We start from the raw sequence: 26,069 nt of genomic DNA, 5'->3' as shown, positions 1-26,069 counted from the left end.
CCGAACCGTCCAGAGTAGTGATGTTGGACGGGCGGGCAGGTGCAGGCAGTGATCGGTTGAAGAGCATGCATTTAGTTTTACTTGTATATAAGAGCAATTGGAGGCCACGGAAGGAGAGTTGTATGGCATTGAAGCTCGTCTGGAGGGTTGTTAACACAGTGTCCAAAGAAGGGCTAGAAGTATACAGAATGGTGTCGTCTGCGTAGAGGTGGATCAGAGACTCACCAGCAGCAAGAGCGACAACATTGATGTATACAGAGAAGCCTGTGGCACCCCCATAGAGACTGCCAGAGGCCCAGACAACAGGCCCTCCGATTTGACACACTGAACTCTATCAGAGAAATCTATCAGAGATTACTTTTATGTAATACATGTATCACTAGCCACTTTAAACAATGCCACTTTTATGTTTACATACCCTACATTACTCATCTCATATGTATATACTGTACTCTATACCATCTACTGCATCTTGCCTATGCCATTCTGTACCATCACTCATTCATATATTTGTATGTACATATTCTTCATCCCTTTACACTTTTGTGTATAAGGTAGTTGTTGTGGAATTGTTAGGTGAGATTACTCGTTGGTTATTACTGCATTGTCGGAACTAGAAGTACAAGCATTTCAAAACACTCGGATTAACATCTGCTAACCATGTGTATGTGACAAATAACATTTGATTTGAATGACAAAGCAAAAACAGGTTTAGACATTTTTGCAAATGCTTTAAAAATAGAAAAGTGTAATATCACATCGACATATGTATTGTATTTAGACCCTTTACTCAGTACTTTGTTGAAGCACCTTTGGCAGTGATTACAGCCTTGTGTCTTCTTGTGTATGACGCTACAAGCTTGGCACACCTGTATGTTTGTCCCATTCTTCTCTGCAGATCCTCTCAAGCTCTGTAAGGTTGGATGGGGAGCTTTGCTGCCCAGCTATAGTCAGGTCCATAAGTATTTGGACAGTGACACTATTTGCATAATTTTTGCTCTGTACGCCACCACAATAGATTTGAAAGGAAACATTCAAGATGTGCTTTAAGTGTAGACGCTCATCTTTAATTTAAGGGTTTTGTCAAAATTATTGTATGAACCATGTAGGAATTACAACCATTTTTAAACATAGCGCACGTGGCCCTCCCCACACACACACAATTTTAGGGGCTCAAAAGTAAATTGGACAAACAAACATAAATCATAAATTAAATTGTGAGTTTTAATACTTGGTTGCATATCCTGCCTGAAGTCTGGAACGCATAGGCATCACCAGATGCTGGGTTTCTTCCCTGGTGATGCTCTGCCGAGCCTTTACTGCAGCTGTCTTCTGTTCCAACTTGTTCTTAGGGCGTTTTGCCTTCTGCAAGTGAAATGCATGCTCAATTGGATTCAGGTCAGGTGATTGACTTGGCCATTGCAGAACATTCCACCACTTTGCCTTATAAAAGTATTGGGTTGCTTTTGTAGTATGCTTCGGGTCATTGTCCATCTGCATTGTGAAGGGCGGTCCAATGAGTTTTGAAGCATTTGGCTGAATCTGAGCATATAATATAGCCCTAAACACTTCAGCATTCATCCTGCTGTTTTTGTCAGCAGTCACCACATCATCAATAAATACAAGGGAACCAGTTCCATGGGCATCCATACATGCCCACGCCATAACACTACCTCCACCATGCTTCACAGATGAGGTGGTATTCTTTGCATCATGAGCAGTTCCTTTCCTTCTCCATACTCTTCACTTTCCATCATTCTGGTACAAGTTGATCTTTGTCTCATCTGTCCATAGGACTTTGTTCCAGAACTGCAAAAGGGGGGAACCAAATGTAAAATGTGCTGAAAATTCTACACAGTTCACCCGATTTGGATGTAAATACCCTCAAATTAATGCTGAAAGCCTGCATGTACAGCTCATTCTTTAATGTCAACTCCAATGCTGTGGTAGACAGCTAAAATAATAATAACTTGGTCAATGTCCAAATATTTATGGACCGGACTGTATTTTCAGGTCTCTCCAGAGATGTTTGAACGGGTTCAAGTTCGGGCTCTGGCTGGGCCACTCAATGACATTCAAAGACTTGTCCCGAAGCCACTCCTGCGTTGTCTTGGCTGTGTGCATAGGGTCGTTGTCCTGTTGGAAGGTGAACCTTTGCCGCGCTCTGGAGCACCTGATACCTGACAAGTATCCCAGTCCCTGCCGCTGAAAAAGGTCTGATTGGTGAAGTGCTGCAGAGATGGTTGTCCTTCTGGAAGGTTCTCCCATCTCCACAGAGGAACTCTGGAACTCTGTCAGAGTGACCATCGGATTCTTGGTCATCTCCCTGGCCAAGGCCCTTCTCCCCCGATTATTCAGTTTGGTCGGGCGGCCAGCTCTAGGAGGTTGGTGGTTCCAAACTTCTTCCATTTAAGATTGATGGGGGCCACTGTGTTCTTTGGGACCTTCAATGCTTCAGAAATGTTTTGCTACCCTTGCCCAGATATGTACCTCAACACAAGCATGTCTCTGAGCTCTATGGACAATTCCTTCGACCTCATGGCTTGGTTTTTGGTCTGACATGCACTGTCAAATGTGGGACCTTATATAGACAGCTGTGTCTATTTCATTTACCACAGGTAGACTCCAATCAAGTTGTAGAAACATCTCAAGGATGATGAATGGAAATAGGATGCACCTGAGCTCAATTTTGAGTCTCATAGCAAAGGGACTGAATACTTATGCAAATAAGGTATTTCTTTTTCCTTTTTTTAAAATACATTTGCAAAGAAAATCTTAAAACCTGTTTTCACTTTGTAATTAGGGGTATTGTGTGAACAGTCGTGGCCAAAAGTTTTGAGAATGACACATATATTAATTTTCACAAAGTCTGATGCCTCAGTTTGTATGATGGGAATTTGCATATACTCCAGAATATTATGAATAGTGATCAGATGAATTGCAATTAATTGCAAAGTCCCTCTTTGCCATGCAAATGAACTGAATCCCCCAAAAACATTTCCACTACATTTCAGCCCTACCACAAAAGGACCAGCTGACATGTCAGTGATTCTCTCGTTAACACAGGTGTGACTGTTGACGAGGACAAGGCTGGAGATCACTCTGTCATGCTTATTGCGTTTGAATAACAGACTGGAAGCTTCAAAAGGAGGGTGGTGTCATTGTATGCAGTAGCGTTAAGATTTCCCTCCACTCAAACTAAGAGGCTTAGCCTGAACCATGAAAAACAGCCCCAGAGCATTATTCCTCCTCCACCAAATGTTACAGTTGGCACTATGCATTCGGACTGGTAGTGTTCTCCTGGCATTCCCCAAACCCAGATGTGTCTGTGGCTGGAATAGCCAAATCAACTCATTTGAAGCGGTGTCCACATACTTTTGTATGTGTAGTGTATGATATATACAGGGACAGTCTCTAAAAACATATCTACCTTAATAGAGAATCCACATCTTTATGATCTTAACATAGTTACTGGGTTTTGGAACTATTGCCAATTCCAAGTGTTTTCTCTTTTCATTTGGGTCATTCAGGCATTTCCCCCTAAGTGGTAACATTTGACCCTATCTAAATGTAAACCCAAAGCTGTAACCCAAAACATGCCTACCTCCTCCTTCACAGTCCCAAACTCTGGGTCGAGGGCTTTGAAGTGGTACCTGAAGCTACCCTGGCGGTCTACCGCTGCCTTGAAGTCTCTCAGAGTCACCTCCCCCAGCCTAACAGCACAGCACAGTCTCAGTGTCAGATGACATCACGGTACACTGATCTGTGCAGAGACACATACATGCACATTCCCTCACAACGCTACAGCACATAGACACACAATAAACACACCAATGACACACATGCATGCATTCAATACCCCAGGCAGCCATCAAGGCAAAGGGTGGCTACTTTTAAGAATCTAAAATCTACAATATATTTTGATTTGTGTAACACTTTTTTGGTTACTACATGATGTGTTATATGTGTTATTTCATAGTTTTGATATCTTCACTATTATTCTACAATGTAGGAAATTGTAAAAAAAAAAATAATAATTTTAAAAAATAATGAAAAACCCTTGAATGAGTAGGTGTGTCCAAACTTTTGACTGGCACTGTACATTGCATCCACAACTTACAGGCAGCATGCAACACAAACGTACATATGCAATGGACATCATCAAGATCCAAAGAGGGATTCTGGATTTGTACCTTTTGGAGATGTTGACCAGGAAAGGAGTGAGTGAACGATCAGTGAAGTAGAGGACTTTAGTGGAGACTGTGGAGTCCAGGCCAGGACTACTGTGGGAGTGAGCTATTTCTGAAAACAAATACAAACATATAGGTTTGCTTACTGGCTACAGCTTAAAGACAGGATTGATTGATTTTATTTGCCAATTAAGAAACACATATACAGTACATACATACATAAAAAAAACATGACAGGGATATCATAAGAAAGAGGGATTTCCATGGTACAAAAACATTACAACATTACATAGATACACATGACCTAAATACAGACGTGAAAATGTGTCTATGGCTTGATCATTACCCAGCTTTTGACCTTTTTAAATGAAGTTATGGTTTTGATTTATTAGGATCCCCATTAGGCAATGGTGACAGCTAGTCTTATTATGGTCTGACACATAACGAAAAATACATTACAGACAAAAGACTTTACAATATACATACATTTAAAATCAACATGTAGTGTGTGTGTGTGCACATCTATCAGGTACACGTACATGTCAGTGCATACACACAACAAGTAGTTCACATGGGGGAGAGGCGTTGTGCCGTGAAGTGTTTATTTGGTTTTTGAAACCAGAATTTCCAACACATGAATGTTTCTTATAAAAACAAGAAGTGACGCAGTCAGTCTTTCCTCAACTCTTAGCCAAGAGAGACTGGTATTCATAGTTTTAATATTAGCCCTCTGATTACATTGAAGAGCAAAATGTGACGCTCTGTTCTGGGCCAGCTACAGCTTAACTAGGTCTTTCTTCGCAGCACTTGACCATGTGACTGGACAAAAATCAAGAGAAGATAAAACTAGAGCCTGCAGGACTTGCTTTGTGGAGTGTCAAAAAAGCAGGCCTCTCCCCATCTTTACAACATTGAATCTATATGTTTTGACCACGACATTTTAAAATCTGTGGTAACACCAAGTCATTTAGTGTCCTCAATTATGGTTGCCATGGCTTTGAGTTGATGTGGTAGTTTGTTCCACTCAACAATGCCGGAATATTTAAAAAAGTGTTCTTACCAGATAGACTCTTACATTTAAAACAGGCAATATCAGAGTCTATGGTTCTGGTGTTGTATTGGTGTACATCTTATATATGTAAAATAATTTGATCGGTACCTGGGGGCTGAGTCTGTAATAATTATGTGGACCAGACCAAATTGGATTAAAATGACCCTTTTCTCTACAGATAACCAGGCTAACTGATTAAAATGCTGAATAGCTCCGAACATATGTTCAATGTAATTGAATTACACAATTAGATAAAGTTGCGTGAAAGAGAATTATCAAGGTTGTTGAGAAATGCGTACAGTGGCTTGCGAAAGTATTCACCCCCCTTGGCATTTTTCCTATTTTGTCGCCTTACAACCTGGAATTAAAATATATGTTTTTTTTTTATCATTTGATTTACACAACATGCCTACCACTATGAAGATGCTAAATATTTTTTATTGTGAAACAAACAAGATATAAGACAAAAAAAATCTGAAAACTTGAGCTTGCATAACTATTCACCCCCCAAAAGTCAATACTTTGTAGAGCCACCTTTTGCAGCAATTACAGCTGCAAGTCTCTTGGGGTATGTATCTATAAACTTGGCACATCTAGCCACTGGGATTTTTGCCTGTTCTTCAAGGCAAAATTGCTTCAGCTCCTTCAAGTTGGATGGGTTCCGCTGGTGTAAAGCATTCTTTAAGTCATACCACAAATTCTCAATTGGATTTAGGTCTGGGCTTTGACTAAGCCATTCCAAGACATTTAAATGTTTCCCCTTAAACCACTCAAGTGTTGCTTTAGCAGCATGCTTAGGGTCATTGTCCTGCTGGAAGGTGAACCTCCATCCCAGTCTCAAATCTCAGGAAGACTGAAACAGGTTCCCTAAAGAATTTCCCTTTATTTAGCGCCATCCATCATTCCTTCAATTCTGACCAGTTTCCCAGTCCCTGCTGATGAAAAACATCCCCACAGCATGCTGCTGCCACCACCATGCGTTACTGTGGGGATGGTGTTCTTGGGGTGATGAAAGGTGTTGGGTTTGCGCCAGACATAGCATTTTCCTTGATGGCCAAAAAGCTTAATTTTAGTCACATCTGACCAGAGTACCTTCTTCCATATGCTTGGGGAGTCTCCCACATGCCTTTTGGCGAACACCAAACATGGTTGCTTATTTTTCTCGGGACGCTCTTCTGTAAAGCCCAGCTCTGTGGAGTGTATGGTTTAAAGTGGTCCTATGGACAGATACTCCAATCTCCGCTGTGGAGCTTTGCAGCTCCTTCAGAGTTATCTTTGGTCTCATTGTTGCCTCTCTGATTAATGCCCTCCTTGCCTGGTCCGTGAGTTTTGGTGGGCGGCCCTCTTGGCAGGTTTGTTGTGGTGCCTTGCTTTCCATTTTTTAATAATGGATTTAAATGTTGCTTCGTGTGGTGTTCAAAGGATTGGATATTTTTATACAACTCAACCCTGATCTGTACTTCTCCACAACTTTGTCCCTGACCTGTTTGGAGAGCTCCTTGGTCTTCAATGCCGCTTGCTTGGTGGTGGCCCTTGCCTTATTGGTGTTGCAGACTCTGAGGCTTTTCAGAACAGGTGTAGAGTTGAAGTCGGAAGTTTACATTCAACCACTCCACACATTTCTTGTTAACAAACTAAAGTTGATTATGACATCTACTTTGTGCATGACATGAGTCATTTTTCCAACAATTGTTTACAGACATATTATTTCACATTTTATTATCACAATTCCAGTGGATCAAAAGTTTACATACACTAAGTTGACTGTGCCTTTAAACAGCTTGGAATATTTTCCAGAAGATTCTGTCATGGTTTTAGAAGCTTCAGATAGGCTAATTAACATAGTTTACATAATTGGAGTCAATTGGAGGTTTACCTGTGGATGTATTTCAAGAACTACCTTCAAACTCAGTGCCTCTTTGCTTGAAATCATGGGAAAATCAAAAGAAATCAGCCAAGACCCCCCCAAAAAATTGTACACCACAAGCCTGGTCAATCCTTGGGAGCAATTTACAAATGCATGAAGGTACCATGTTCATCTGTACAAACAAAACACCATGGGACCACGCAGCCGCCATACCGCTCAGGAAGGAGGCGCGTTATGTCTCCTAGAGATGAGCGCACTTTGGTGCAAAAAGTGCAAATCCCAGAACAACAACAAAGGACCTTGTGAAGATGCTGGAGGAAACAGGTACAAAAGTATCTATATCCACAGTAAAACGAGTTCTATATCGACGTAACCTGAAATGGCGGTTTGCAACTGCACATGGGGACAAAGATCATGTTTTTTGGAGAAATGTCCTCTGGTCTGATGAAACAAAAATAGAACTGTTGGGCCATAATGACCATTGTTATGTTTGGAGGAAAAAGGGGGAGGCTTGCAAGCAGAAGAACACCATCCCAACCGTGAAGCACAGGGGTGGCAGCATCATGTTGTGGGGGTGCTTTGCTGCAGGAGGGACTGGTGTATTTCACAAAATAGATGGTATCATGAGGGATGAAAATTATGTGGATATATTGAAGCAACATCTCAAGACATCAGTCAGGCAGTTGAGCTTGGTCGCAAATGGGTCTTCCAAATGGACAATGACCCCAAGCATACTTCCAAAGTTGTGGCAAAAAGGCTTAAGGACAACAAAGTCAAGGTATTGGAGTGGCCATCACAAAGCCCTGACCTCAATCCTATAGACAATTTGTGGGCAGAACTGAAAAAGCATGTGTGAGCAAGGAGGCCTACAAACCGGACTCATTTACACCAGCTCTGTCAGGAGGAATGGGCCAAAATTCACCCAACTTATTGTGGGAAGTTTGTGGAAGGCTACCCGAAACGTTTGAACCAAGTTAACGATTTAAAGGCAATGCTACCAAATACTAATTGAGTGTATGTAAACTTCTGACCCACTGAGAAAGTGATGAAAGGAATAAAAGCTGAAATAAATCATTTTCTCTCCAATTATTCTGACATTTCACATTCTTAATAACATAAAGTGGTGATCCTAACTGACCCAAGACAGGGTATTTTTACTAGGATTAAATATCAGGAATTGTGAAAAACGGAGATTAAACGTATTTGGCTAAGGTGTATGTAAACTTCTGACAGATCATGTGACACTTAGATTGCACACAGGTGGACTTTAACTAATTATGTGACTTCTGAAGGTAATTGGTTGCAACAGAACATATTTAAGGGCTTCATAGCAAAGTGGGTGAATACATATTCAAGTACCACTTTTTAATTTTAATTTTTTGAAACAAGGTATTTTTTAAAATTTCACTTCACCAATTTGGACTATTTTCTGTATATCCATGATATGAAATCCAAATAAACATCCATTTAAATTACAGGTTGTAATGCAACAAAATAGGAAAAATGCCATGAATACTTTTGCAAGGCATTGTAACAAACAGTATATCTTACTTGAGCTGGGTGGCCATGAGTCCCTGTCTGTGGGGTTGGCTCTTCGTCCTGGTGACTTGTATGGACCCTACAAGAAGACAGAGTCACAGTTACTAGAAGAAATGCCAATTCAGCCAGTCACAATGTGCACACGATAAACACATGATTATGACATCAGGTGCAAAATATAACGATAACAGCATACACACAGCACCCACCTCTGTGGTCTTCTGTGTGTATTGTTGTGTGTGTCCTTCTCTGTCCTGCTGCCTGCGGCGTGTGTCGAGTGTGTATAGGCGGTCCATGAGACTGGCCACCCCTTGCTCCAGTGTGTCCAGGGTGTGATGCTGAGGGTCGTGACCTGAGAAACCATCCCTCAGACTACGCAGGGCCTCCCTCACCAGCTGCAGTTCCTCTCCCTGCTAATACACACAAAATGACATAAAATACTAGAACTCGTGGCCAGGCCAATTTGAAGGTTGTTGATCATTTGGCTATGGCCTTTAACCTCCAGTAGGTCTCTAGCTCTAGAGACAGCTATAACGATGACATGAAACACACATTAAATTAATCACACACTCCCTCCCACCCACACTCCCTCCCAGGAAATGTACATACAGTGCCTTTAGAATGTATTCAGACCCCTTGACTTTTCCAACATTTTGTTAGGCTACAGCCTTATTCTAAATGTTCACCTCAATTTACACACATTACCCCAAATGACAAAAATACATTTTTGCTAATTTATAAAAAATGAAATATAACATTTACATAAGTATTCAGACCCCTTACTCAGTACTTTGTTAAAGCACCTTTGGCAGCGATTACAGCCTCAAGTCTTCCTGGGTATGACGCTACAAGCTTGGCACACCTGTATTTAGGGAGTTTCTCCCATTCTTCTCTGCAGATCCTCTCAAGCTTTGTCAGGTTGGATGGGGAGCATTGCTCCATAGCTATTTTCAGGTCTCTCCAGATATGTTCGATCGGGTCGTTGTCCTGTTGGGAGGTGAACCTTCGCCCCAGTCTGAGGTATTGAGCACTCTGGAGCAAGTTTTCATGAAGGATCTCTCTGTACCTTGCTCTGTTCATCTTTGCCTCGATCCTGCCTAGTCTCCCAGTCCCTGCTGCTGAAAAAACATCCCCACAGCATGATGCTGCCACCACCTTGCTTCACCGTAGGGATGGTGCCAGGTTTCCTCCAGATGTGATGCTTGTCGTTCAGGCCAAAGAGTTCAATCTTGGTTTCATCAGAGCAGATAATCTTGTTTCTCATGGTCTGAGAGTCTTTAGGTTCCTTTTGGCAAACTCTGTCATGTGCCTTTTACTGAGGGGTGGCTTCCGTCTGGCCACTCTACCATAAAGGTCTGATTGGTGGAGTGCTGCAGAGATGGATGTCCTTCTGGAAGGTTCTCCCATTTCCACAGAGGAACTCTAGAGCTCCGTCAGAGTGACCATCAGGTTCCTGACCAAGGCCCTTCTCCCCCGATTGCTCAGTTTGGCCGGGCTGTCACTTCTAGTTAGAGTCTTGGTGGTTCCAAACTTCTTCCATTTAAGAATGACGGAGGCCACTGTGTTCTTGGGGACCTTCAATGCTGCAGAACATTTTTGGTACCCTTCCCCAGATCTGTGCCTCGACACAACCCTGTCTCGGAGCTCTACGCACAATTCCTTCAATCTCGTAGCTTGGTTTTTGCTCTGACATGCACTGTCAACTGTGGGACCTTATATAGACAGGTGTGTGCTTTCCAAATCATGTCCAATCAATTGAATTTACCACAGGTGGACACCAATAAAGTTGTAGAAACATCTCAAGGATGATCAATGGAAACAGGATGCACTTGAGCTCAATTTTGAGTCTCATAGCAAAGGGTCTGAATCCTTATGTAAAAAAATATATATTTGTAAAAATGTCTTAAAACCTGTTTTTGCTTTGTCACTTGTGTGGTATGGTTTGTAGAATCCTGAGGATTTAAAAAAAAACGTTTTTTAGAATAAGGTAACGTAACAAAATGTGGAAAAAGTCAAGGGGTCTGAATACTTTACGAATGCACTGTAGGCGTACATGACTCACAGCTGTGTGTTGGAAGGCCGGACCAGGGGGTGGGCTCACAGCGTTACTGTACCCACTCTTCTCACTCCTAGATGACTGAAGAAAAATAGATATAATAAATCTTACCAACTTTGCAAGCTACAACATATACATGTCACTTACTGTAAGTGCAGTGGAAACAGTTTGATTGTGGTACCATACCCTGTGGCTTCCTTCATTAGAGTTGTGCCGAGCATCGTCCAGTTTCATTTGCTGTTGCTGAAGTAGTCGATCCTTTTTTCCAAGTTGCTGCTGGTTTTATAGACATATCACTGAGATATCTGATACTTTGATACATTTCAACTACATAATCATATCCAAAATTGTTAAAGTTTGTTGAAATTGTGAAAATGCACTTAGTTCCTGATCTTACCTCATACTCATTGAGTAGTTTGTTCCGATCGCTCAACTTCCGTTTGAGCTCTGCCTACAAATATACAAAAATATACTTATATTTGTAACGTGGATGAACAAAACATTTTGTGAATATTTTAATACATAAATAGATAGAGCCATTGAATATAAAGGTCAAATATTCATCCTAAATGTCAACGTGTGTATTATCATATCATCTGACTCACGTTCTCCCCCTCCAGTTGCTCTTTGCCCATACTGCACCTCAGTAGCTCCTGCTTCAGCTGCAGCACCGCAGCCTCCTGTACAGACATACGCTGCTGAAGAGCATCCTAATGAGGAAAGGCAGATCAAAGACAACGCTAGAGAGGCCGGCTTGCCTACCAAAGAGTAAGGACCCACATATGGATCATTATGAAGCCTAAAACAGAGCACACCACTCTTCTGTAAAGGAACACTGGAGGGTAAAAGGGGCTGCTGGCATGAGAACTGAATAAAAGCCAGTAATCCATGTATAAGTAATGATCCAAACAAACTTAAGAGGGTTTGACTGGCAGGTCTTACCTTAATAGCCTGAAGGTGGCGTGCCTCTTGCTTGTGCCTCAGAAGCTCCCTCTGAGAGGACAGAAAGACAGACAGACAGACTCAGAGACATTTCATTAGGAGGGGAAGGTCTGTGTTCTTATGGCAGATCATCCACATTAAGCCCAATTACCACTGTACCTTCAGATCAAGAGCCTCCTCCATGCTTTGGTCCAGACGACTGCGGATTACAACCTTCAAAGCGAGGGGATGAGCGGCATTATGTGAGAATAGAGAAATGTCAGAGCTTATAAGGAGACAGTGACCTGGCATGAAAGCAGGCTAAGCAGATAACATAGACTAATTCATGCTTCAACAGTATCTGCGTCTTCTCTGGACTCTAGAGTGACAGTAAAAACATTATAGCATGCCGAGGTCTGACACCGTCACATCACAGTGAGTGGCTGAACATGCTGTATTATCTAAAGTGACTAAGGAGGATGGGGGCGGACACAGTACCAGCTGCTGCTCAGAGTTAGCTCTGCTATCCCCGAAGCCCAGGGAGACGTCCTGCTCGTCCTCAGGGAGAGACCCGTGCAGCAGTAGAGCCTGGAGAGAGAAGAGAGGGATAGATACATACTGTACCTACTGTATACGTAACAAAGTCTATACACCCAGAATATATTTCACAGTATAAAAACAGAGAGAGAAAGACACACACACACACACACACACACACACACACACACACACACACACACACACACACACACACACACACACACACACAGATATGGATGTACAACCTCACCTATACCACACGGCTGCCAACCTGAACTGGACAGTGAAAATAGAGCAAATGCTTGGCTTAGACATTGCAGGACCATTTTAAGCTCAGTTGGGCAGGGCGGGGTAGAGGTGGGGGGTGATTTTTATACCTGACATGATAGATTAGATTGTGCTAATTTAGAGCAGTTAAATCCTGATACCAGATAAAGCTTGGATGATCACAATCTCATTGTAAATTTACCTTAGCTGGAGCCTTGAAGGGATACGTCTTAGACACACTAAACATGTTCCCATAAAGCTACACTGAACAAAAATATTAACGCAACATGTAAAGTGTTGGTCCCATGTTTCATGAACTGAAAAAAAATATCCCAGAAATGTTCCATATCCACAAAAAGCTTATTTCTCTCAAATGTTGTGCACAAATTTGTTTAGATCCCTGTTAATGAGCATTTCTCCTTTGCCAAGATAACTAATTCGCCTGACAGGTGTGGCATATCAAGAAGCTGATTAAACAGCATGATCATTACAAAGGTGCACCTTGTGCAGGGGAAAAATAAAAGGCCACTCTAAAATGTACAGTTTTGTCACACAACACAATGCCACAGATGTCTCAAGATTGAGGGAGAGTACAATTGGCATGCTGACTGCAGGAATGTTCACCAGAGCTGTTGCCAGATAATTGAATGTTAATTTCTCTACCATAAGAGAATTTGGCAGTACATCCAACCGGCCTCACAACCACAGACCGCATGTATGGCATTGTGTGGGCGAGCAGTTTGCTGATGTCTACGTTGTAAACAGAGTGCCCCATGGTGGTGATGAGGTTATGGTATGGGCAGGCATAAGCTATGGACAACGAACACAACTGCATTTTATAGATGTCAATTTGACTGCACAGAGATACTGTGACTAGATCCTGAGGCCCATTGTCGTGCCATTCATCCACCGCTATCACCTCATGTTTCAGCATGATAATGCATGGCCCCATGCCGCAATGATCTGTACACAATTCCTGGAAGCTGAAAATGTCCCAGTTCTTCCATGGCCTGCACACTCACCAGCAGTGTTGTCAGCTAATTTTCAGGCTAAGTTGCTAGAGGCAGGTTGATTTGTTGCTAAAAGTTGCTAAATGACGTTGTGATGTCATTGCATGATAACGTAAAACTGCGTCATTACATAGAATACACAATAACGTTACTGAAATTAACTGGCCATCTCTGCAAAAAATATGATTTGACATTTGTTCAGGTACAGACTCCCACTCTTTTCTGTACTTCTGGCTGTACACTTTTGATTGAGATATGTTGATTGATGTTGTAAGTTCTGTTCAAGATCAAACATTCGTTACCAACTATATTCATTGGGTTTGGCTCGTCGAACCCATACAACTGCTGCTGCAGTCAGCCAACAATGATTTGCAATTTGCTGAAATTGCTGCTGGCCTACTGCTGACGACACTCACAATGCACCTTTGCAGCCAGGCATGTGTGTTGTGACAGTGTGTGCCATTTAGAGGGAAAATATTTGCATTTTAGCATTTGAGTCACTTTTCAAAAGTTGCTAAAAGTTCCACATTTTTAAAAGTAGCTAAATTTGTTGCTAGGTGCTGTTTGAAAAAAAAAACGTTTCCAGGGTAGTCTGAAAAGTTGATAAATCTAGCAACAAAATTGGTAAATTGGCATCACTGCTCACCAGACATGTCACCCATTAAGCTTGTTTGGGATGCTCTGGATCAAGGTGTACGACATCGTGTTCCAGTTCCTGCCAATATCCAACTTCGCACAGCCATTGAAGTGGAGTGGGACAACATTCCACAGGCCAAAATCAACAGCCTGATCAACTCTATGCGAAGGAGATGTTTCGCGCTGCATGAAGCAAATTCTGACCCACGCACCTATCTTTTTCTAAGGTACAGTATCTGTGACCAACAGACGCATATTTGTATTCCCAGTCATGTGAAATCTATAGATTAGGACCTAATTAATTCATTTGATATCCTGATATCCTTATATGAACTGTAACTCAGTAAAATCTTTGAAATTGTTGCATATTGCGTTTTATATTTTTGTTCAGCATATGTTTGTCTGACTTACTGTGTGTATCTGGGTGGCAGGTATTTGTGTGTATGGGGCGGCATTGGGACAGTAACCGAAAGGTTGCTGGATCGAATCCCCGAGCTGACAAGATAAAACATCTGTTGTTTTGCCCCTGAACAAGGCAGTATAAGAATTTGATATAAGAATTTGTTCTTAACTGACTTGCCTAGTTAAATAAAGTTTTTTATTTTTTTTATCTGTGTGTGTCAAGCTTATTGTGTTTTTATATTCATTTTTATTTCTATTAGTTTTAAGATTGTTACTTCATTTAGTTTTCAGATCCACATGACTGCTTTTAATTTAGTTTAAGTTTCATAAAAACAGTTCTATTTCGTTCTTATATTATTTTGTTTCTGTTTTAGTGTTACAGACAGAAAGATGCTATGGTAGGAGCCATCTCACTGGATGCGTTTGAGTGGATCACTTTGGTTAAGTGTCACTGCCTTTCAAAGTGTGTTGCATTCTGGGGAAAAAATTGTGCCTACATGTCGACTGCAGGAACTTTACAAAAATCATGTGATCAAAGGTCATGAAGTTCTGACTGCAGTCAACGGCAAGTTTCTGCAGTTGCTCTTCATCATCTTCGTCCTGTAGCCATCGCCTGTATTGTGGGAGGCTTTATTGTCAACAAATCACTAGGGTACAGTAGATATATACAAATAAATGTGATATTGACCTAATTGATTGTACAATGTTTATACACATAATATTGTATTATGACTTCAGTTTGTGAGTGTGTGATATGCGGGTTAGAAATATTTTGACTTTATAAAGAAAACCTTTAATAAAACACTGCCATGTTGATCTGAGCCATTCCACTGGGCACACACTGGTTGAATCAACGTTGTTTCCACATCATTTCAATTCAATTACATTGAACTAACGTGGAATAGAGGTTAAATTGACGTCTGTGCCCAGTGGGTTACTGTTGGAAAACCACATTAGCGTCCGACTTTTGGCTGTCCCAGATGCACCTCCCCCAACTTCACTCCTCGACTTTCGTCTGCAGTCGGTTGCTTCAGCCTTACCACTCGAACGTGCACAAAATCTGCAGTGCTGCTCGTGGTTAGTCATCTCGCTGAGTCTACCTTTGAATGATGAAGTCAATCTCATTATGATTCAGAAGCTTGAAAACTCCATTGGAGTTGATGGTTTTTTATTTTACTTTTAGTTTGTTTTGGAGTCTTAGAATATAGTTTCAGCATGGTTTTAGTTTTTCAAACAAGTTTGTTAATTATTTTATTTCAGTTTACTAATTTGTTTTTGTTTTAGTTTCAGTTTTAGTTTACTATATAACCTTGGTTTATGTGTGTATGTGTGTGCAGGTGTGCGGGTGCATGCATGTGTGAGTGTGTGTGTGTGTGTGTGTGTGTGTGTGTGTGTGTGTGTGTGTGTGTGTGTGTGTGTGTGTGTGTGTGTGTGTGTGTGTGTGTGGTTAGTTACCTGCAGGCGGAACACCATCCTCCTGGCCTCCTGCATCTCCTTTTCCAGCTGCTCCTGGTGACACTCCAGCTGCTCCTCCCATGATCTCTCCTCCTCTGGCCCACCATGCCCTGTGGCAGGACACAGGCCGCAGAGAGACAACACCTCTTCTGGAGGGCACAGACAGACACGTGGACAGACAGACAGACAGACAGACAGACAGACAGACAGACAGACAGACAGACAGACAGACAGACAGACAGACAGACAGACAGACAGACAGACAGACAGACAGACAGACAGACAGACAGACAGACAGACAGACAGACAGACAGACAGGTGGATGGACAGACAGATGGATAGATGGACAGACAGATGGATAGATAAACAGAAACAGACTGGGCATGATAAAACATCCTTTTTGTAGCAGATTAATCAAATGGAAACAGATCTCAGCACGAGAAAATGGATGTGCAGCCAACCTGTATCAGATTTCCTTTCCGTCAACTCTGATTTGTTATCCCCAGGCTCGGCGTGGTCTTCAGATTGAGCTGAGATAAATGCTTCTTTAGGAGTGTCTGTGGACTGAGCGATGATGTACTTTTCTTTAGGGGAGTGTGCAGGGCTGGCTGAACTGAGGCTGCAACAGATGGTGCGAAAAGACAGGAATAAGGAATGAGTTTGTTTGCTGCTGAGCCAAATAAAAAGAAACAGTAAATAAATATAAAAGGAAGACATTATTCTTCTTGAAATTACATATACTGTACATAAATGCCATCTGGACTAAGCAATATTTCAACTGAATTATACACTGTGAACATACACTCCCTCCATATTTATTTGGACAGTGAAGCTAAAACTTTAAATTTAGCTCTATACTCCAGCATTTTGGACTTGAGATCAAGTGTTTCATATGCAACTGACAGTATGTATGAAAATACACTCAAATAAGAGGTGACATTCTGTGCAGTGGCCTCATATTAAACATTTGATATCAAATCCAAAATAATGGAATATAGAGCCAAACTAAACGTTTTAGCTTCACTGTCCAAATAAATATGGAGGGAGTGAAAGTAAACACAGAGAAGGACTTTGTTTGTTCATTCATTCATTCAACTTGATTGACACAAACATAAGTGACTGTTTGTATGAAGTTTTACTTAAATTAGAATACACTTTACAGGCAACAGCAGACACATGGGACACATTGAGTCAAACAACTATTTCAAAAAGTAAAATAGGGGCAGGATTTAGAAACATGCTGTTTTAGTGTTTTGGGGATGAACACATTCTTAGGATAATTTTTTCCTCAAGAGACATCAATTCAAAACAAACAATGATTTCAATGTCTCTGAGAGGATTATTTCCTCTTTCAGCATGTATTGAGTCTGTTATATACTGAGTCTGTAAGGTACTGGGTCTGTTAGGTACGGAGTCTGTTAGGTACTGGGTCTGTTATATAGTCATTCTCTTAGGTACTGAGTTTGTTAGGTACTGGGTCTGTTATATTGTCAGTCTGTTAGGTACTGGGTCTGTTATGTACTGAGTCTGTTAGGTACTAGTTCTGTTATATAGTCAATCTGTTAGGTACTGGGTCTGTTAGGTTCTGGGTCTGTTAGGTACTGAGTCTGTTAGGTAGTGGGTCTGTTATATAGTCAGTCTGTTAGGTACTGGGTCTGTTATGTACTGAGTTTGTTAGGTACTGGGTCTGTTATAAAGTCAGTCGGTTAGGTACTGGGTCTGTTATGTAGTCAGTCTGTATGTTATGATGAGGTCTAGGCCTCTTGTCATGTTCCCTCTTCTGTGTTTTTTAGAAATGGGATCCAGCCATGTGTACTACGACCCCAGGCATTGGAAATGGCTCTCAGATGGGGGATTCCATGATCCGTTTCTTAGTATCTGTGGGAAAACAACCATGCTTCTGTCTGTGTTATAAAGTCATTTGCCAGGGATAAACTACACCCCTATTCAGGGCAGTATGTCTGTTTAATGTATTTAAAATATGTATTTCAATTACTTTTTTGTGTATTTTGTCATTTGTATTTCACTGGCCTGAACTACAGTCCGATCTATTTTATAACAAGATACTTTAGAGAGCATGATTTATTTTGTTTTTTTGCCTACTTGAAATGTCTTTTTTGTATTTTGATAGATTTCTGTATTTCATATTTTATTTTTATAAATTGTTGGGGGTATTTTATGACAAGATACATTTTGATGTATCTTTACCCATCTCTACAGCCATTCACATTTTTATTCAAATATTATGGTCTCATTCGGGGGTTAATAATTACATTTACATTTACATTTAAGTCATTTAGCAGACGCTCTTATCCAGAGCGACTTACAAATTGGTGCGTTCACCTTAAGACATCCAGTGGAACAGCCACTTTACAATAGTGCATCTAAATCTTTTAAGGGGGGGGGGGTGAGAAGGATTACTTTATCCTATCCTAGGTATCTAATAATATCTAACATGCTTTGCAAGTGTTCATTTTTACCCTTCACATTAGCATTTTGGTCATTTAGCTTCTATAGCAACTTACAGTCAGTGCATTCAACTAATGTAGAAAGAGGTAAACAAGCACATTAGCACAGTGATAGCAAGTAAAACACTTTTTTTTTTACCATTACTGAAAATGTTATTGAGGTTAAGGGGGTACTTGCAAATGTATTTTGTATTTTGGATATTCAAGATACAATACTTGTATTTTAAATCAATGCTTTGCAAAAGTATTATGTATTTTATTTTAATACCTTGGTCTTCATGGTATTTTGTAATTGTATTTTGTCATTTTTGCCCATCTCTGCCACTATTCAACATAAGACCCTTGGGCATAACATGTTGAAAAGGGGAGAGAGACTATGTTTGAACCTTTCTGCAAGATTGGTGGATGATGATGGATTGCATTTATGTATCCATATGTTACTTGGTGTGAAGAGGAATGTTGACATGAGTAATTAGACTCACATTACAGCCTGTGTGTGAGATTAATGTCTGGTTTAATGTAGTGTTAGGATGGCATCTGTCTTTTTGCAGTTAAAAAAACAACATTGCATGACTAAATTTGAGGGCTGCGACCGTATAACTGCCCTGGCTTGATCGGCCCCTTTTGCAATACCATGTAATTAGATGGACTTGGGGTTGCTATAGGGAAAGAATACTACACATTGTTTTTACTTTAAGGCAATTCCATGATAAAAGAGAAATGCTGAGAATTAGATTTTTCACTTAAAAATGTATGTAAAAAAAAAATAAAGATTGTCAAAATAAACAAACTGTACAACTATGTTTGTTAGTGTTGGTGAATGGTAGATCAACGTAAATTATATGGTAACAGAGTGATCGTGAGGTAACAGAGTGATGTTCAGTGGACATTGTTAAAAGTAGTCCTTGTGCATAGAGTTATATGGTTTGTTTAACTTTGCAATCACTGGTTTTTATTTGACATACATTTTAAAGTGAAAAATCGGAGTCTCGGCATCACTCTGTTACCATGGAATTGACGTTTATCTACCTTTTATCCATTCACTAACACTGTGAACTTTGGAGATTAATGGGGGATATTTGGGCCACAGGTGGGTCTGTATGTGCTCTCTTACTGTGCCTCAGCTATAAATGATTAATACTGTATGTGGAGGCAGGTACCATATAATGCTTGCTTAGATTGATATGTAATTGAGTTGGTAGGGATGTATAGAAGATACAGTATGATGACGTGAATAGAAGAATAGAGAATTAGGTTATATACAGTGCATTCGGGAAAGTATTCAGACCCCTTGACTTTTTCCAAATTTTGTAATGTTACAGCCTTATTCTAAAATTGATTAAATTGGTTTTTTTTCCTCATCAATCTACACACAATACCCCATAATGACAAAGCAAAACAGGTTTTTAGATACATTTACATAAGTATTCAGACCCTTTACTCAGTACTTTGTTGAAGCACCTTTGCCAGCAATTACAGCCTGGAGTCTTCTTGGGTATGACACTACAAGCTTGGCAAACCTGTATTTTTTGCAGATCCTCTCAAGCTCTCTCAGGTTGGATGGGGAGAGTCGCTGCACAGCTATTTTCAGGTCTCACCAGAGATGTTAGATCGGGTTCAAGTCCGGGCTCTGACTGGGCCACTCAAGGACATTCAGAGACTTGTTCCAAAGCCACTCCTGAGTTGTCTTGGCTGTGTGCTTAAGGTCGTTGTCCAGTCTAAGGTCCTGAAAGCTGTGGAGCAGGTTTTCATCAAGGATCTCTCTGTACTTTGCTCTGTTCATCTTTCCCTCAATTCTGACAAGTATCCCAGTCCTTGCTGCTGAAAAACATCCCCACAGCAAGATGCTGCCACCACCATGCTTCACCGTAGGGATGGTTTTTTTTATTTTATTTTATTTTATTTGTTTAACCTTTATTTATTTAGGCAGGTCAGTTAAGAGCAAAGTCTTACTCCAAATGACGGCCTAGCAAAAGGCAAAAGGCAAAAGGCATCCTGAGGGACTGGGCTGGAATTAAAAATAAAACATGAAATACAAATATAGGACAAAGCACACATCACAACAAGAGAGACACCATAACACTACATAAAGAGAGACCTAAGACAACAACATTGCATGGCAGCAACACATGCAACAAAGCATGGTAGCAACACAACATGACAACAACATGGTAGCAACACAACATGGCAGCAGCCCAACATGGTAGCAGCACAAAAATGGGAGCAGCACAAACATGGTGCAAACATTATTGGGCACAGACAACAGCACAAAGGGCAAGAATGTAGAGACAACAATACATCACGCGAAGCAGCCACAACTGTCAGTAAGAGTGTCCATGATTGAGTCTTTGAATGAAGAGACAGATATAAAACTGTCCAATTTGAGTGTTTGTTGGGGCTCGTTCCAGTCGCTAGCTGCAGCGAACTGAAAAAGGAGCGACCCAGGGCGAACCAGTGCTTTGGGGACCTTGAACAGAATGTGACTGGCAGAACGGGTGTTGTATGTGGATTATGAGGGCTGCAGTAGGTATCTCAGATAAGGGGGAGTAAGGCCTAAGAGGGTTTTATAAATAAGCATCAACCAGTGGGTCTTGCGACGGGTATACAGAGATAACCAGTTTACAGAAGAGTATAGAGTGCAGTGATGTGTCCTATGAGGAGCATTGGTGGCAAATCTGATGGCCGAATGATAACATCTAGGTATTGGCCAGGTGATAAGGCCAGGTTTCCAGGTTTCCTCCAGACGTGACGCTTGGCATTCAGTGAAAGAGTTCAATCTTGGTTTCATTGGAGCATAGAATCTTGTTTCTCATGTTCTGAGAGTCCTTTAGGTGCCTTTTAGCAAACTCCAAGCGGGTTGTCATGTGCCTTTTACTGAGGAGTGGCTTCCGTCTGGCCACTCTACCATAGAGGCCTGATTGGTGGAGTGCTGCAGAGATGGTTGTCCTTCTGAAAGGTTCTCCCATCTCCACAGAGGAACTCTAGAGCTCCGTCAGAGTGACCATCAGGTTCCTGACCAAGGCCCTTCTCCCCCAATTGCTCAGTTTGGCAGGGCGGCCAGCTCTAGGAGGAGTCTTGGTGGTTCCAAACTTCTTCCATTTAAGACTGATGGCGGCCACTGTGTTCTTGGGGACCTTCAATGCTGCAGACATTTGGTACCCTTCCCCAGATCTGTGCCTCGACACAATCCTGTCTCTGAGCTCTACGGACAATTCCTTCGACCTCATGGCATGGTTTTTGCTCTGACATGCACTGTCAACTGTGGGACCTTATATAGACAGGTGTGTGCCTTTCCAAATCATGTCCAATCCATTGACTTAACCACAGGTGGACTCCAATCAAGTTGTAGAATCATCTCAAAGATGATCAATGGAAACAGGATGCTCCTGAGCTCAATTTTTAGTCTCATAGCAAAGACTCTGAAAACTTACTGTATGTGAATAAAGTATTTCTGTTTTTATTTTATTTTTTGCTAACATTTCTAAAACCCTGTTTTCGCTTTGTCAGTATGGGATATTGTGTGTAGATTGATGAGGAAAATGTTTTATTTAATCCATTTTAGAATAAGGCTGTAATGTAACATTTTTGGGAAAAGTGAAGGGGTCTGAATACTTTCCGAATGCACTGTACCATCATACTCAGGAAGTTTGGAAAATGTTCTGTCATAAGGGGCCTAACTTTGATGATTCTAGTGAGCTACAGAGAAACAAGGACAGCCGGTCACAGTGTTCTGGTCACCATCTTATCTGATTCTACTGAAGTGATTATCCCTAAGTACTCCACTGCAACTCATTTCAAATCATCTTGGAATCAGAACTGCAGGCAAAGACGTATGAAGTACATGCCAACCAATGTTCTGTATAAACCACTCTTATCACGGAACCGCCCTTCCTTTGCCCTGGGTGCAGTTTGTTGTAGCTACATGTGGTCATTTCTGTGGATTTCCCTTAAAGGATGTACCCTGCTGATCTGTTGTGCCAAATGAAACAACAACATACAGTAGAGATACCAAAATTAGCCACTGAGATTAGCAAGAGATGAGCTTCACTTCAGCATATCTGGTCTTTGCATGTCTTTTGTAATCCCTTTATTTTATATTATTTAACCAGGAAGGGCTCATTGAGATTAAAATATATTTTTCAAGAGCGCCCTGTCCAAGATGGGCAGCACCAAGTCATTACATAAAAAATTACAGACTGACGACATGAAAAACTACAAGTAATCTAGTAAAAACAATTGAATACACAAGAGTATAAAACAGCAAATTAAAAACATTGACAGGTCAGGGAATCAGCCCCAAAATCCTTCATCAGTGATTTAAAAACACCAATCGGGACAAGTTCTTCCAGTTTAAAAGTATTTTGTAAGGTATTCCAAGACGGTGGCGCAGAGTACATAAAAGCCCTTTTACCAAATTCAGTTCGGACATTTGGAACAGTTAGCAGGATAAAGTCCAGCGAACGAAGAGAGTACCCACCACATTTCTGAACAATAAATATGCACAAATAAAAAGGTAGTAAACCCAAAATGGCTTTGTAAATAAAAGTATACCAGTGGCTGAGCCTACGAATGACTAGAGAAGGCCAGCCAACCCTGGTATACAAAGTGCAGTGGTGCGTAAGGGTTTTTCAGTTTAAAATAAATCTCAAAGTGCCATGGTAAAGAGTGTCAATTGATCTCAAACACTGAGCCGAAGCATTCATATACAAAATATCCCCATACAGCTGAAGTCGGAAGTTTACATACACTTAGGTTGGAGTCATTAAAACACATTTTTCAACCAATCCACAAATTTCTTGTTAACAAACTATAGTTTTGGAAAGTCGGTTAGGACGTTACTTTGTGTATGACACAAGTCATTTTTCCAACAATTGTTCACTGAGAGATTATTTCACTTATAATTCACTGTATCACAATTCCAGTGTATCAGAAGTTTACACACACTAAGTTGACTGTGCCTTTAAACAGCTTGGAAAATTCCAGAAAATTATGTCATGGCTTTAGAAGCTTCTGATAGGCTAATTGACATAATTTGAGTCAATTGGAGGTGGACCTGTGGATGTATTTCAAGGCCTACCTTCAAACAGTGCCTCTTTGCTTGACATCATGGGAAAATCAAAAGAAATGCCTGAAGGTACCACGTTCATCTGTACAAACAATAATACGCAAGTATAAACACCATGGGACCATGCAGTCGTCATACCGCTTAGGAAGGAGACGCATTCTGTCTCCTAAAGATGAACGTACTTTAGTGTGAAAAGTGCTAATCAATCCCAGAACAACAGCAAAGGACCTTGTGAAGATGCTGGAGAAAACAGGTACAAAAGTATCTATATCCACAGTAAAACGAGTCCTATATCAACATAACCTGAAAGGCCGCTCAGCAAGGAAGAAACCACTGCTCCAAAACCGCCATAAAAAAGTCAGACTACGGTTTGCAACTGCACATGGGGGAAAAGATCATACTTTTTGGAGAAATGTCCTCTGGTCTGATGAAACAAAAATAGAACTGGCCATAATGACCATCGTTGTGTTTAGAGGAAAAAGGGGGAGGCTTGCAAGCCGAAGAGCACCATCCCAACCATGAAGCACGGTGGTGGCAGCATCATGTTGTGGGGGTGCTTTGCTGCAGGAGGGACTGGTGCACTTCACAAAGTAGATGGCATCATGAGGAGAGAAAATTATGTGGATATATTGAAGCAACATCAAGACATCAGTCAGGAAGTTAAAGCTTGGTCACAAATGGGTCTTCCAAACGGACAATGACCCCAAGCATACTTCCAAAGTTGTGGCAAAATGGCTTAAGGACAACAAAGTCAAGGTATTGTTGTAGACATCACAAAAACCTGACCTCCGTCCCATAGAAAATTTGTGGGCAGAACTGAAAAAGCGTGTGCGAGCAAGGAGTACAATCCTGACCCAGTTACACCAGCTCTGTCAGGAGGAATGGGCCAAATGTCACCCAACTTATTGTGGGAAGCTTGTGGAAGGCTACCCAAAACATTTGACCCAAGTTAAACCATTTAAAGGCAATGCTACCAAATACTAATTTAGTGTATGTAAACTTCTGACCCACTGGGAATGTATTGAAAGTAATAAAAGCTGAAATAAATAAATCTCTCTCCTATTATTCTGACATTTCGCATTCTTACAATAAAGTGGTGATCCTAACTGACGGAAGACAGGGAATTTTTACTAGGATTAAAGGTCAGGAATTGTGTTTAAATGTATTTGGCTAAGGTGTATGTGAACTTCCGACTTCAACTGTATAAAATATAGTAAATCCTCTTGAAATAATAAATGTTTTTACCTCATATCTGTCTTCAATATAACTGAATTGCTTTATATTTTCAATATTATCTCTGAAAGAGGATCACATGCACACATTCAAAACCTGTGGCCTAGTTTTACAATATAATGTCATTTGTTTGTTCACTGTTAATTTATTTTGGGTTAGAAATAAAACCTCCACTATGGTGGGCAAATATTAAACAGAAATTATCCTAATCTCTGGAACTAAATACTATATAACACTAAAACACAATATGAGATTGGACATGCTCATATACAGTGCGATGCTAATCAGTCTGATCAAAGTAAAACTGAGATGTGAGCCAATCTGCAAATGGAAATCACAGCAATGCCAAACACTGTAGTTAGCTGTTGCTAGGCAATGTCACACATCCAGCTCACATAGACTTCCAGACAAACACCTACACGGACGCACAGTACCCATACCAAAGAAACACACACCCACACCTACATTCAGACAATAGCCGACCGCCCAGCCCTAAAATGATGTGAACTACTCCATTTCTACAAGGTATCACACTATGATTAGTTTCTCCAACACGTGTAATATATATCTATATTGTATGAACATAAGATAATATCGATTAGACAAAGAAATTACATCTCCTTCTAAATGACATAGTGCTTGCACTGTATCGAGGTGTCATAACCACTCCCGTCACGTTAAGGTAGCAACATGTAAAGACAATGAACAAACACTGCATTTCTATAACCACTGATTGTAACAATGAGAGGGAGAGAGACAGTGTTATGTAAATAAAGAGATATTGCAAATAATTTGTCAAATCCAACTCTTACCATTTCATCTGTTTGGCTCCCATGCTGGTTTGTTGCACTCTTAACCTCAGATTCAGCCTCTGCCCTGCATGTGGGTGATGCTGCCCTAGTCAGTCAGAAACATAGCCCCAAAACAGACCCAGCAGCAGGGGTGGGAGCAGCACTGCCAACACTAAACCAGCGGACTGAGCCTCCACGTCGCACACACTACTGTGTTCAATCTGCAATAACAGCTAACAGTGTGTTCAAACCTTCTCCAGCATATTCCTTACATACAGCTAGAAATCCTAACCAACAGCTCTGGACTCTTCTCTAAATCACTCCCTGGAAGAACCCAATGGAAATCCTGGCTCAATCCCCCCAGCCCCTGGCAGAAGGGAGAGGATTGGTGTTCAGGCTCACCAGCGGCTGCCTAGTTTTTCAGAACACACTCCCCCTGTGGCTGAGCTCACCAGCTCCCATTCACAAACACAATGTTTGCGTTCTTTCTAGAGGAGAATTCCTGCAGCTCTCCTCCTCCATATATTTTCTCCCTTGCTTTCTCTCTCCCTCAGCCTATATCTCCCTCCCTCCCTCCT

The 26,069-nt window shown here is 41.0% G+C and overlaps 1 protein-coding gene across 8 annotated transcripts in view; it reads right to left on the bottom strand.

Moving 5' to 3' along the window:
• Nucleotides 1-26,069, bottom strand: part of dixdc1a (DIX domain containing 1a) — a 27,889-nt gene extending 1,820 nt beyond the window's left edge. The window contains exons 1-15 of one of the 8 annotated variants that reach the window (XM_029681104.2): nt 25,513-26,068; nt 16,396-16,553; nt 15,935-16,083; nt 12,123-12,212; nt 11,805-11,858; nt 11,646-11,696; nt 11,309-11,413; nt 11,101-11,154; nt 10,890-10,979; nt 10,710-10,784; nt 10,558-10,599; nt 8,857-9,060; nt 8,660-8,726; nt 4,194-4,302; nt 3,605-3,713 (exon numbers count right to left, since the gene is read on the bottom strand). In XM_029681104.2, the coding sequence (XP_029536964.2) occupies nt 3,605-3,713; nt 4,194-4,302; nt 8,660-8,726; nt 8,857-9,060; nt 10,558-10,599; nt 10,710-10,784; nt 10,890-10,979; nt 11,101-11,154; nt 11,309-11,413; nt 11,646-11,696; nt 11,805-11,858; nt 12,123-12,212; nt 15,935-16,083; nt 16,396-16,553; nt 25,513-25,535 (1,380 nt within the window). In that variant the 5' untranslated portion in view covers nt 25,536-26,068. Of the gene's footprint in view, nt 1-3,604; nt 3,764-4,193; nt 4,303-8,659; nt 8,727-8,856; nt 9,061-10,557; nt 10,600-10,709; nt 10,785-10,889; nt 10,980-11,100; nt 11,155-11,308; nt 11,414-11,645; nt 11,697-11,804; nt 11,859-12,122; nt 12,213-15,934; nt 16,084-16,395; nt 16,554-25,512 lie in introns of those variants that run through there. The other 7 variants (XM_029681105.2, XM_029681106.2, XM_029681111.2 and 4 more) reach the window with 7 other exon arrangements.

This window comes from Oncorhynchus nerka, unplaced genomic scaffold (genome assembly GCF_034236695.1).
Source record: "Oncorhynchus nerka isolate Pitt River unplaced genomic scaffold, Oner_Uvic_2.0 unplaced_scaffold_17___fragment_2___debris, whole genome shotgun sequence".
Classification (NCBI taxonomy): Eukaryota; Metazoa; Chordata; class Actinopteri; order Salmoniformes; family Salmonidae; genus Oncorhynchus; species Oncorhynchus nerka.
Note: the sequence above shows the minus strand (reverse complement) of the source record. Positions and strands in the feature narration are given on the sequence as shown.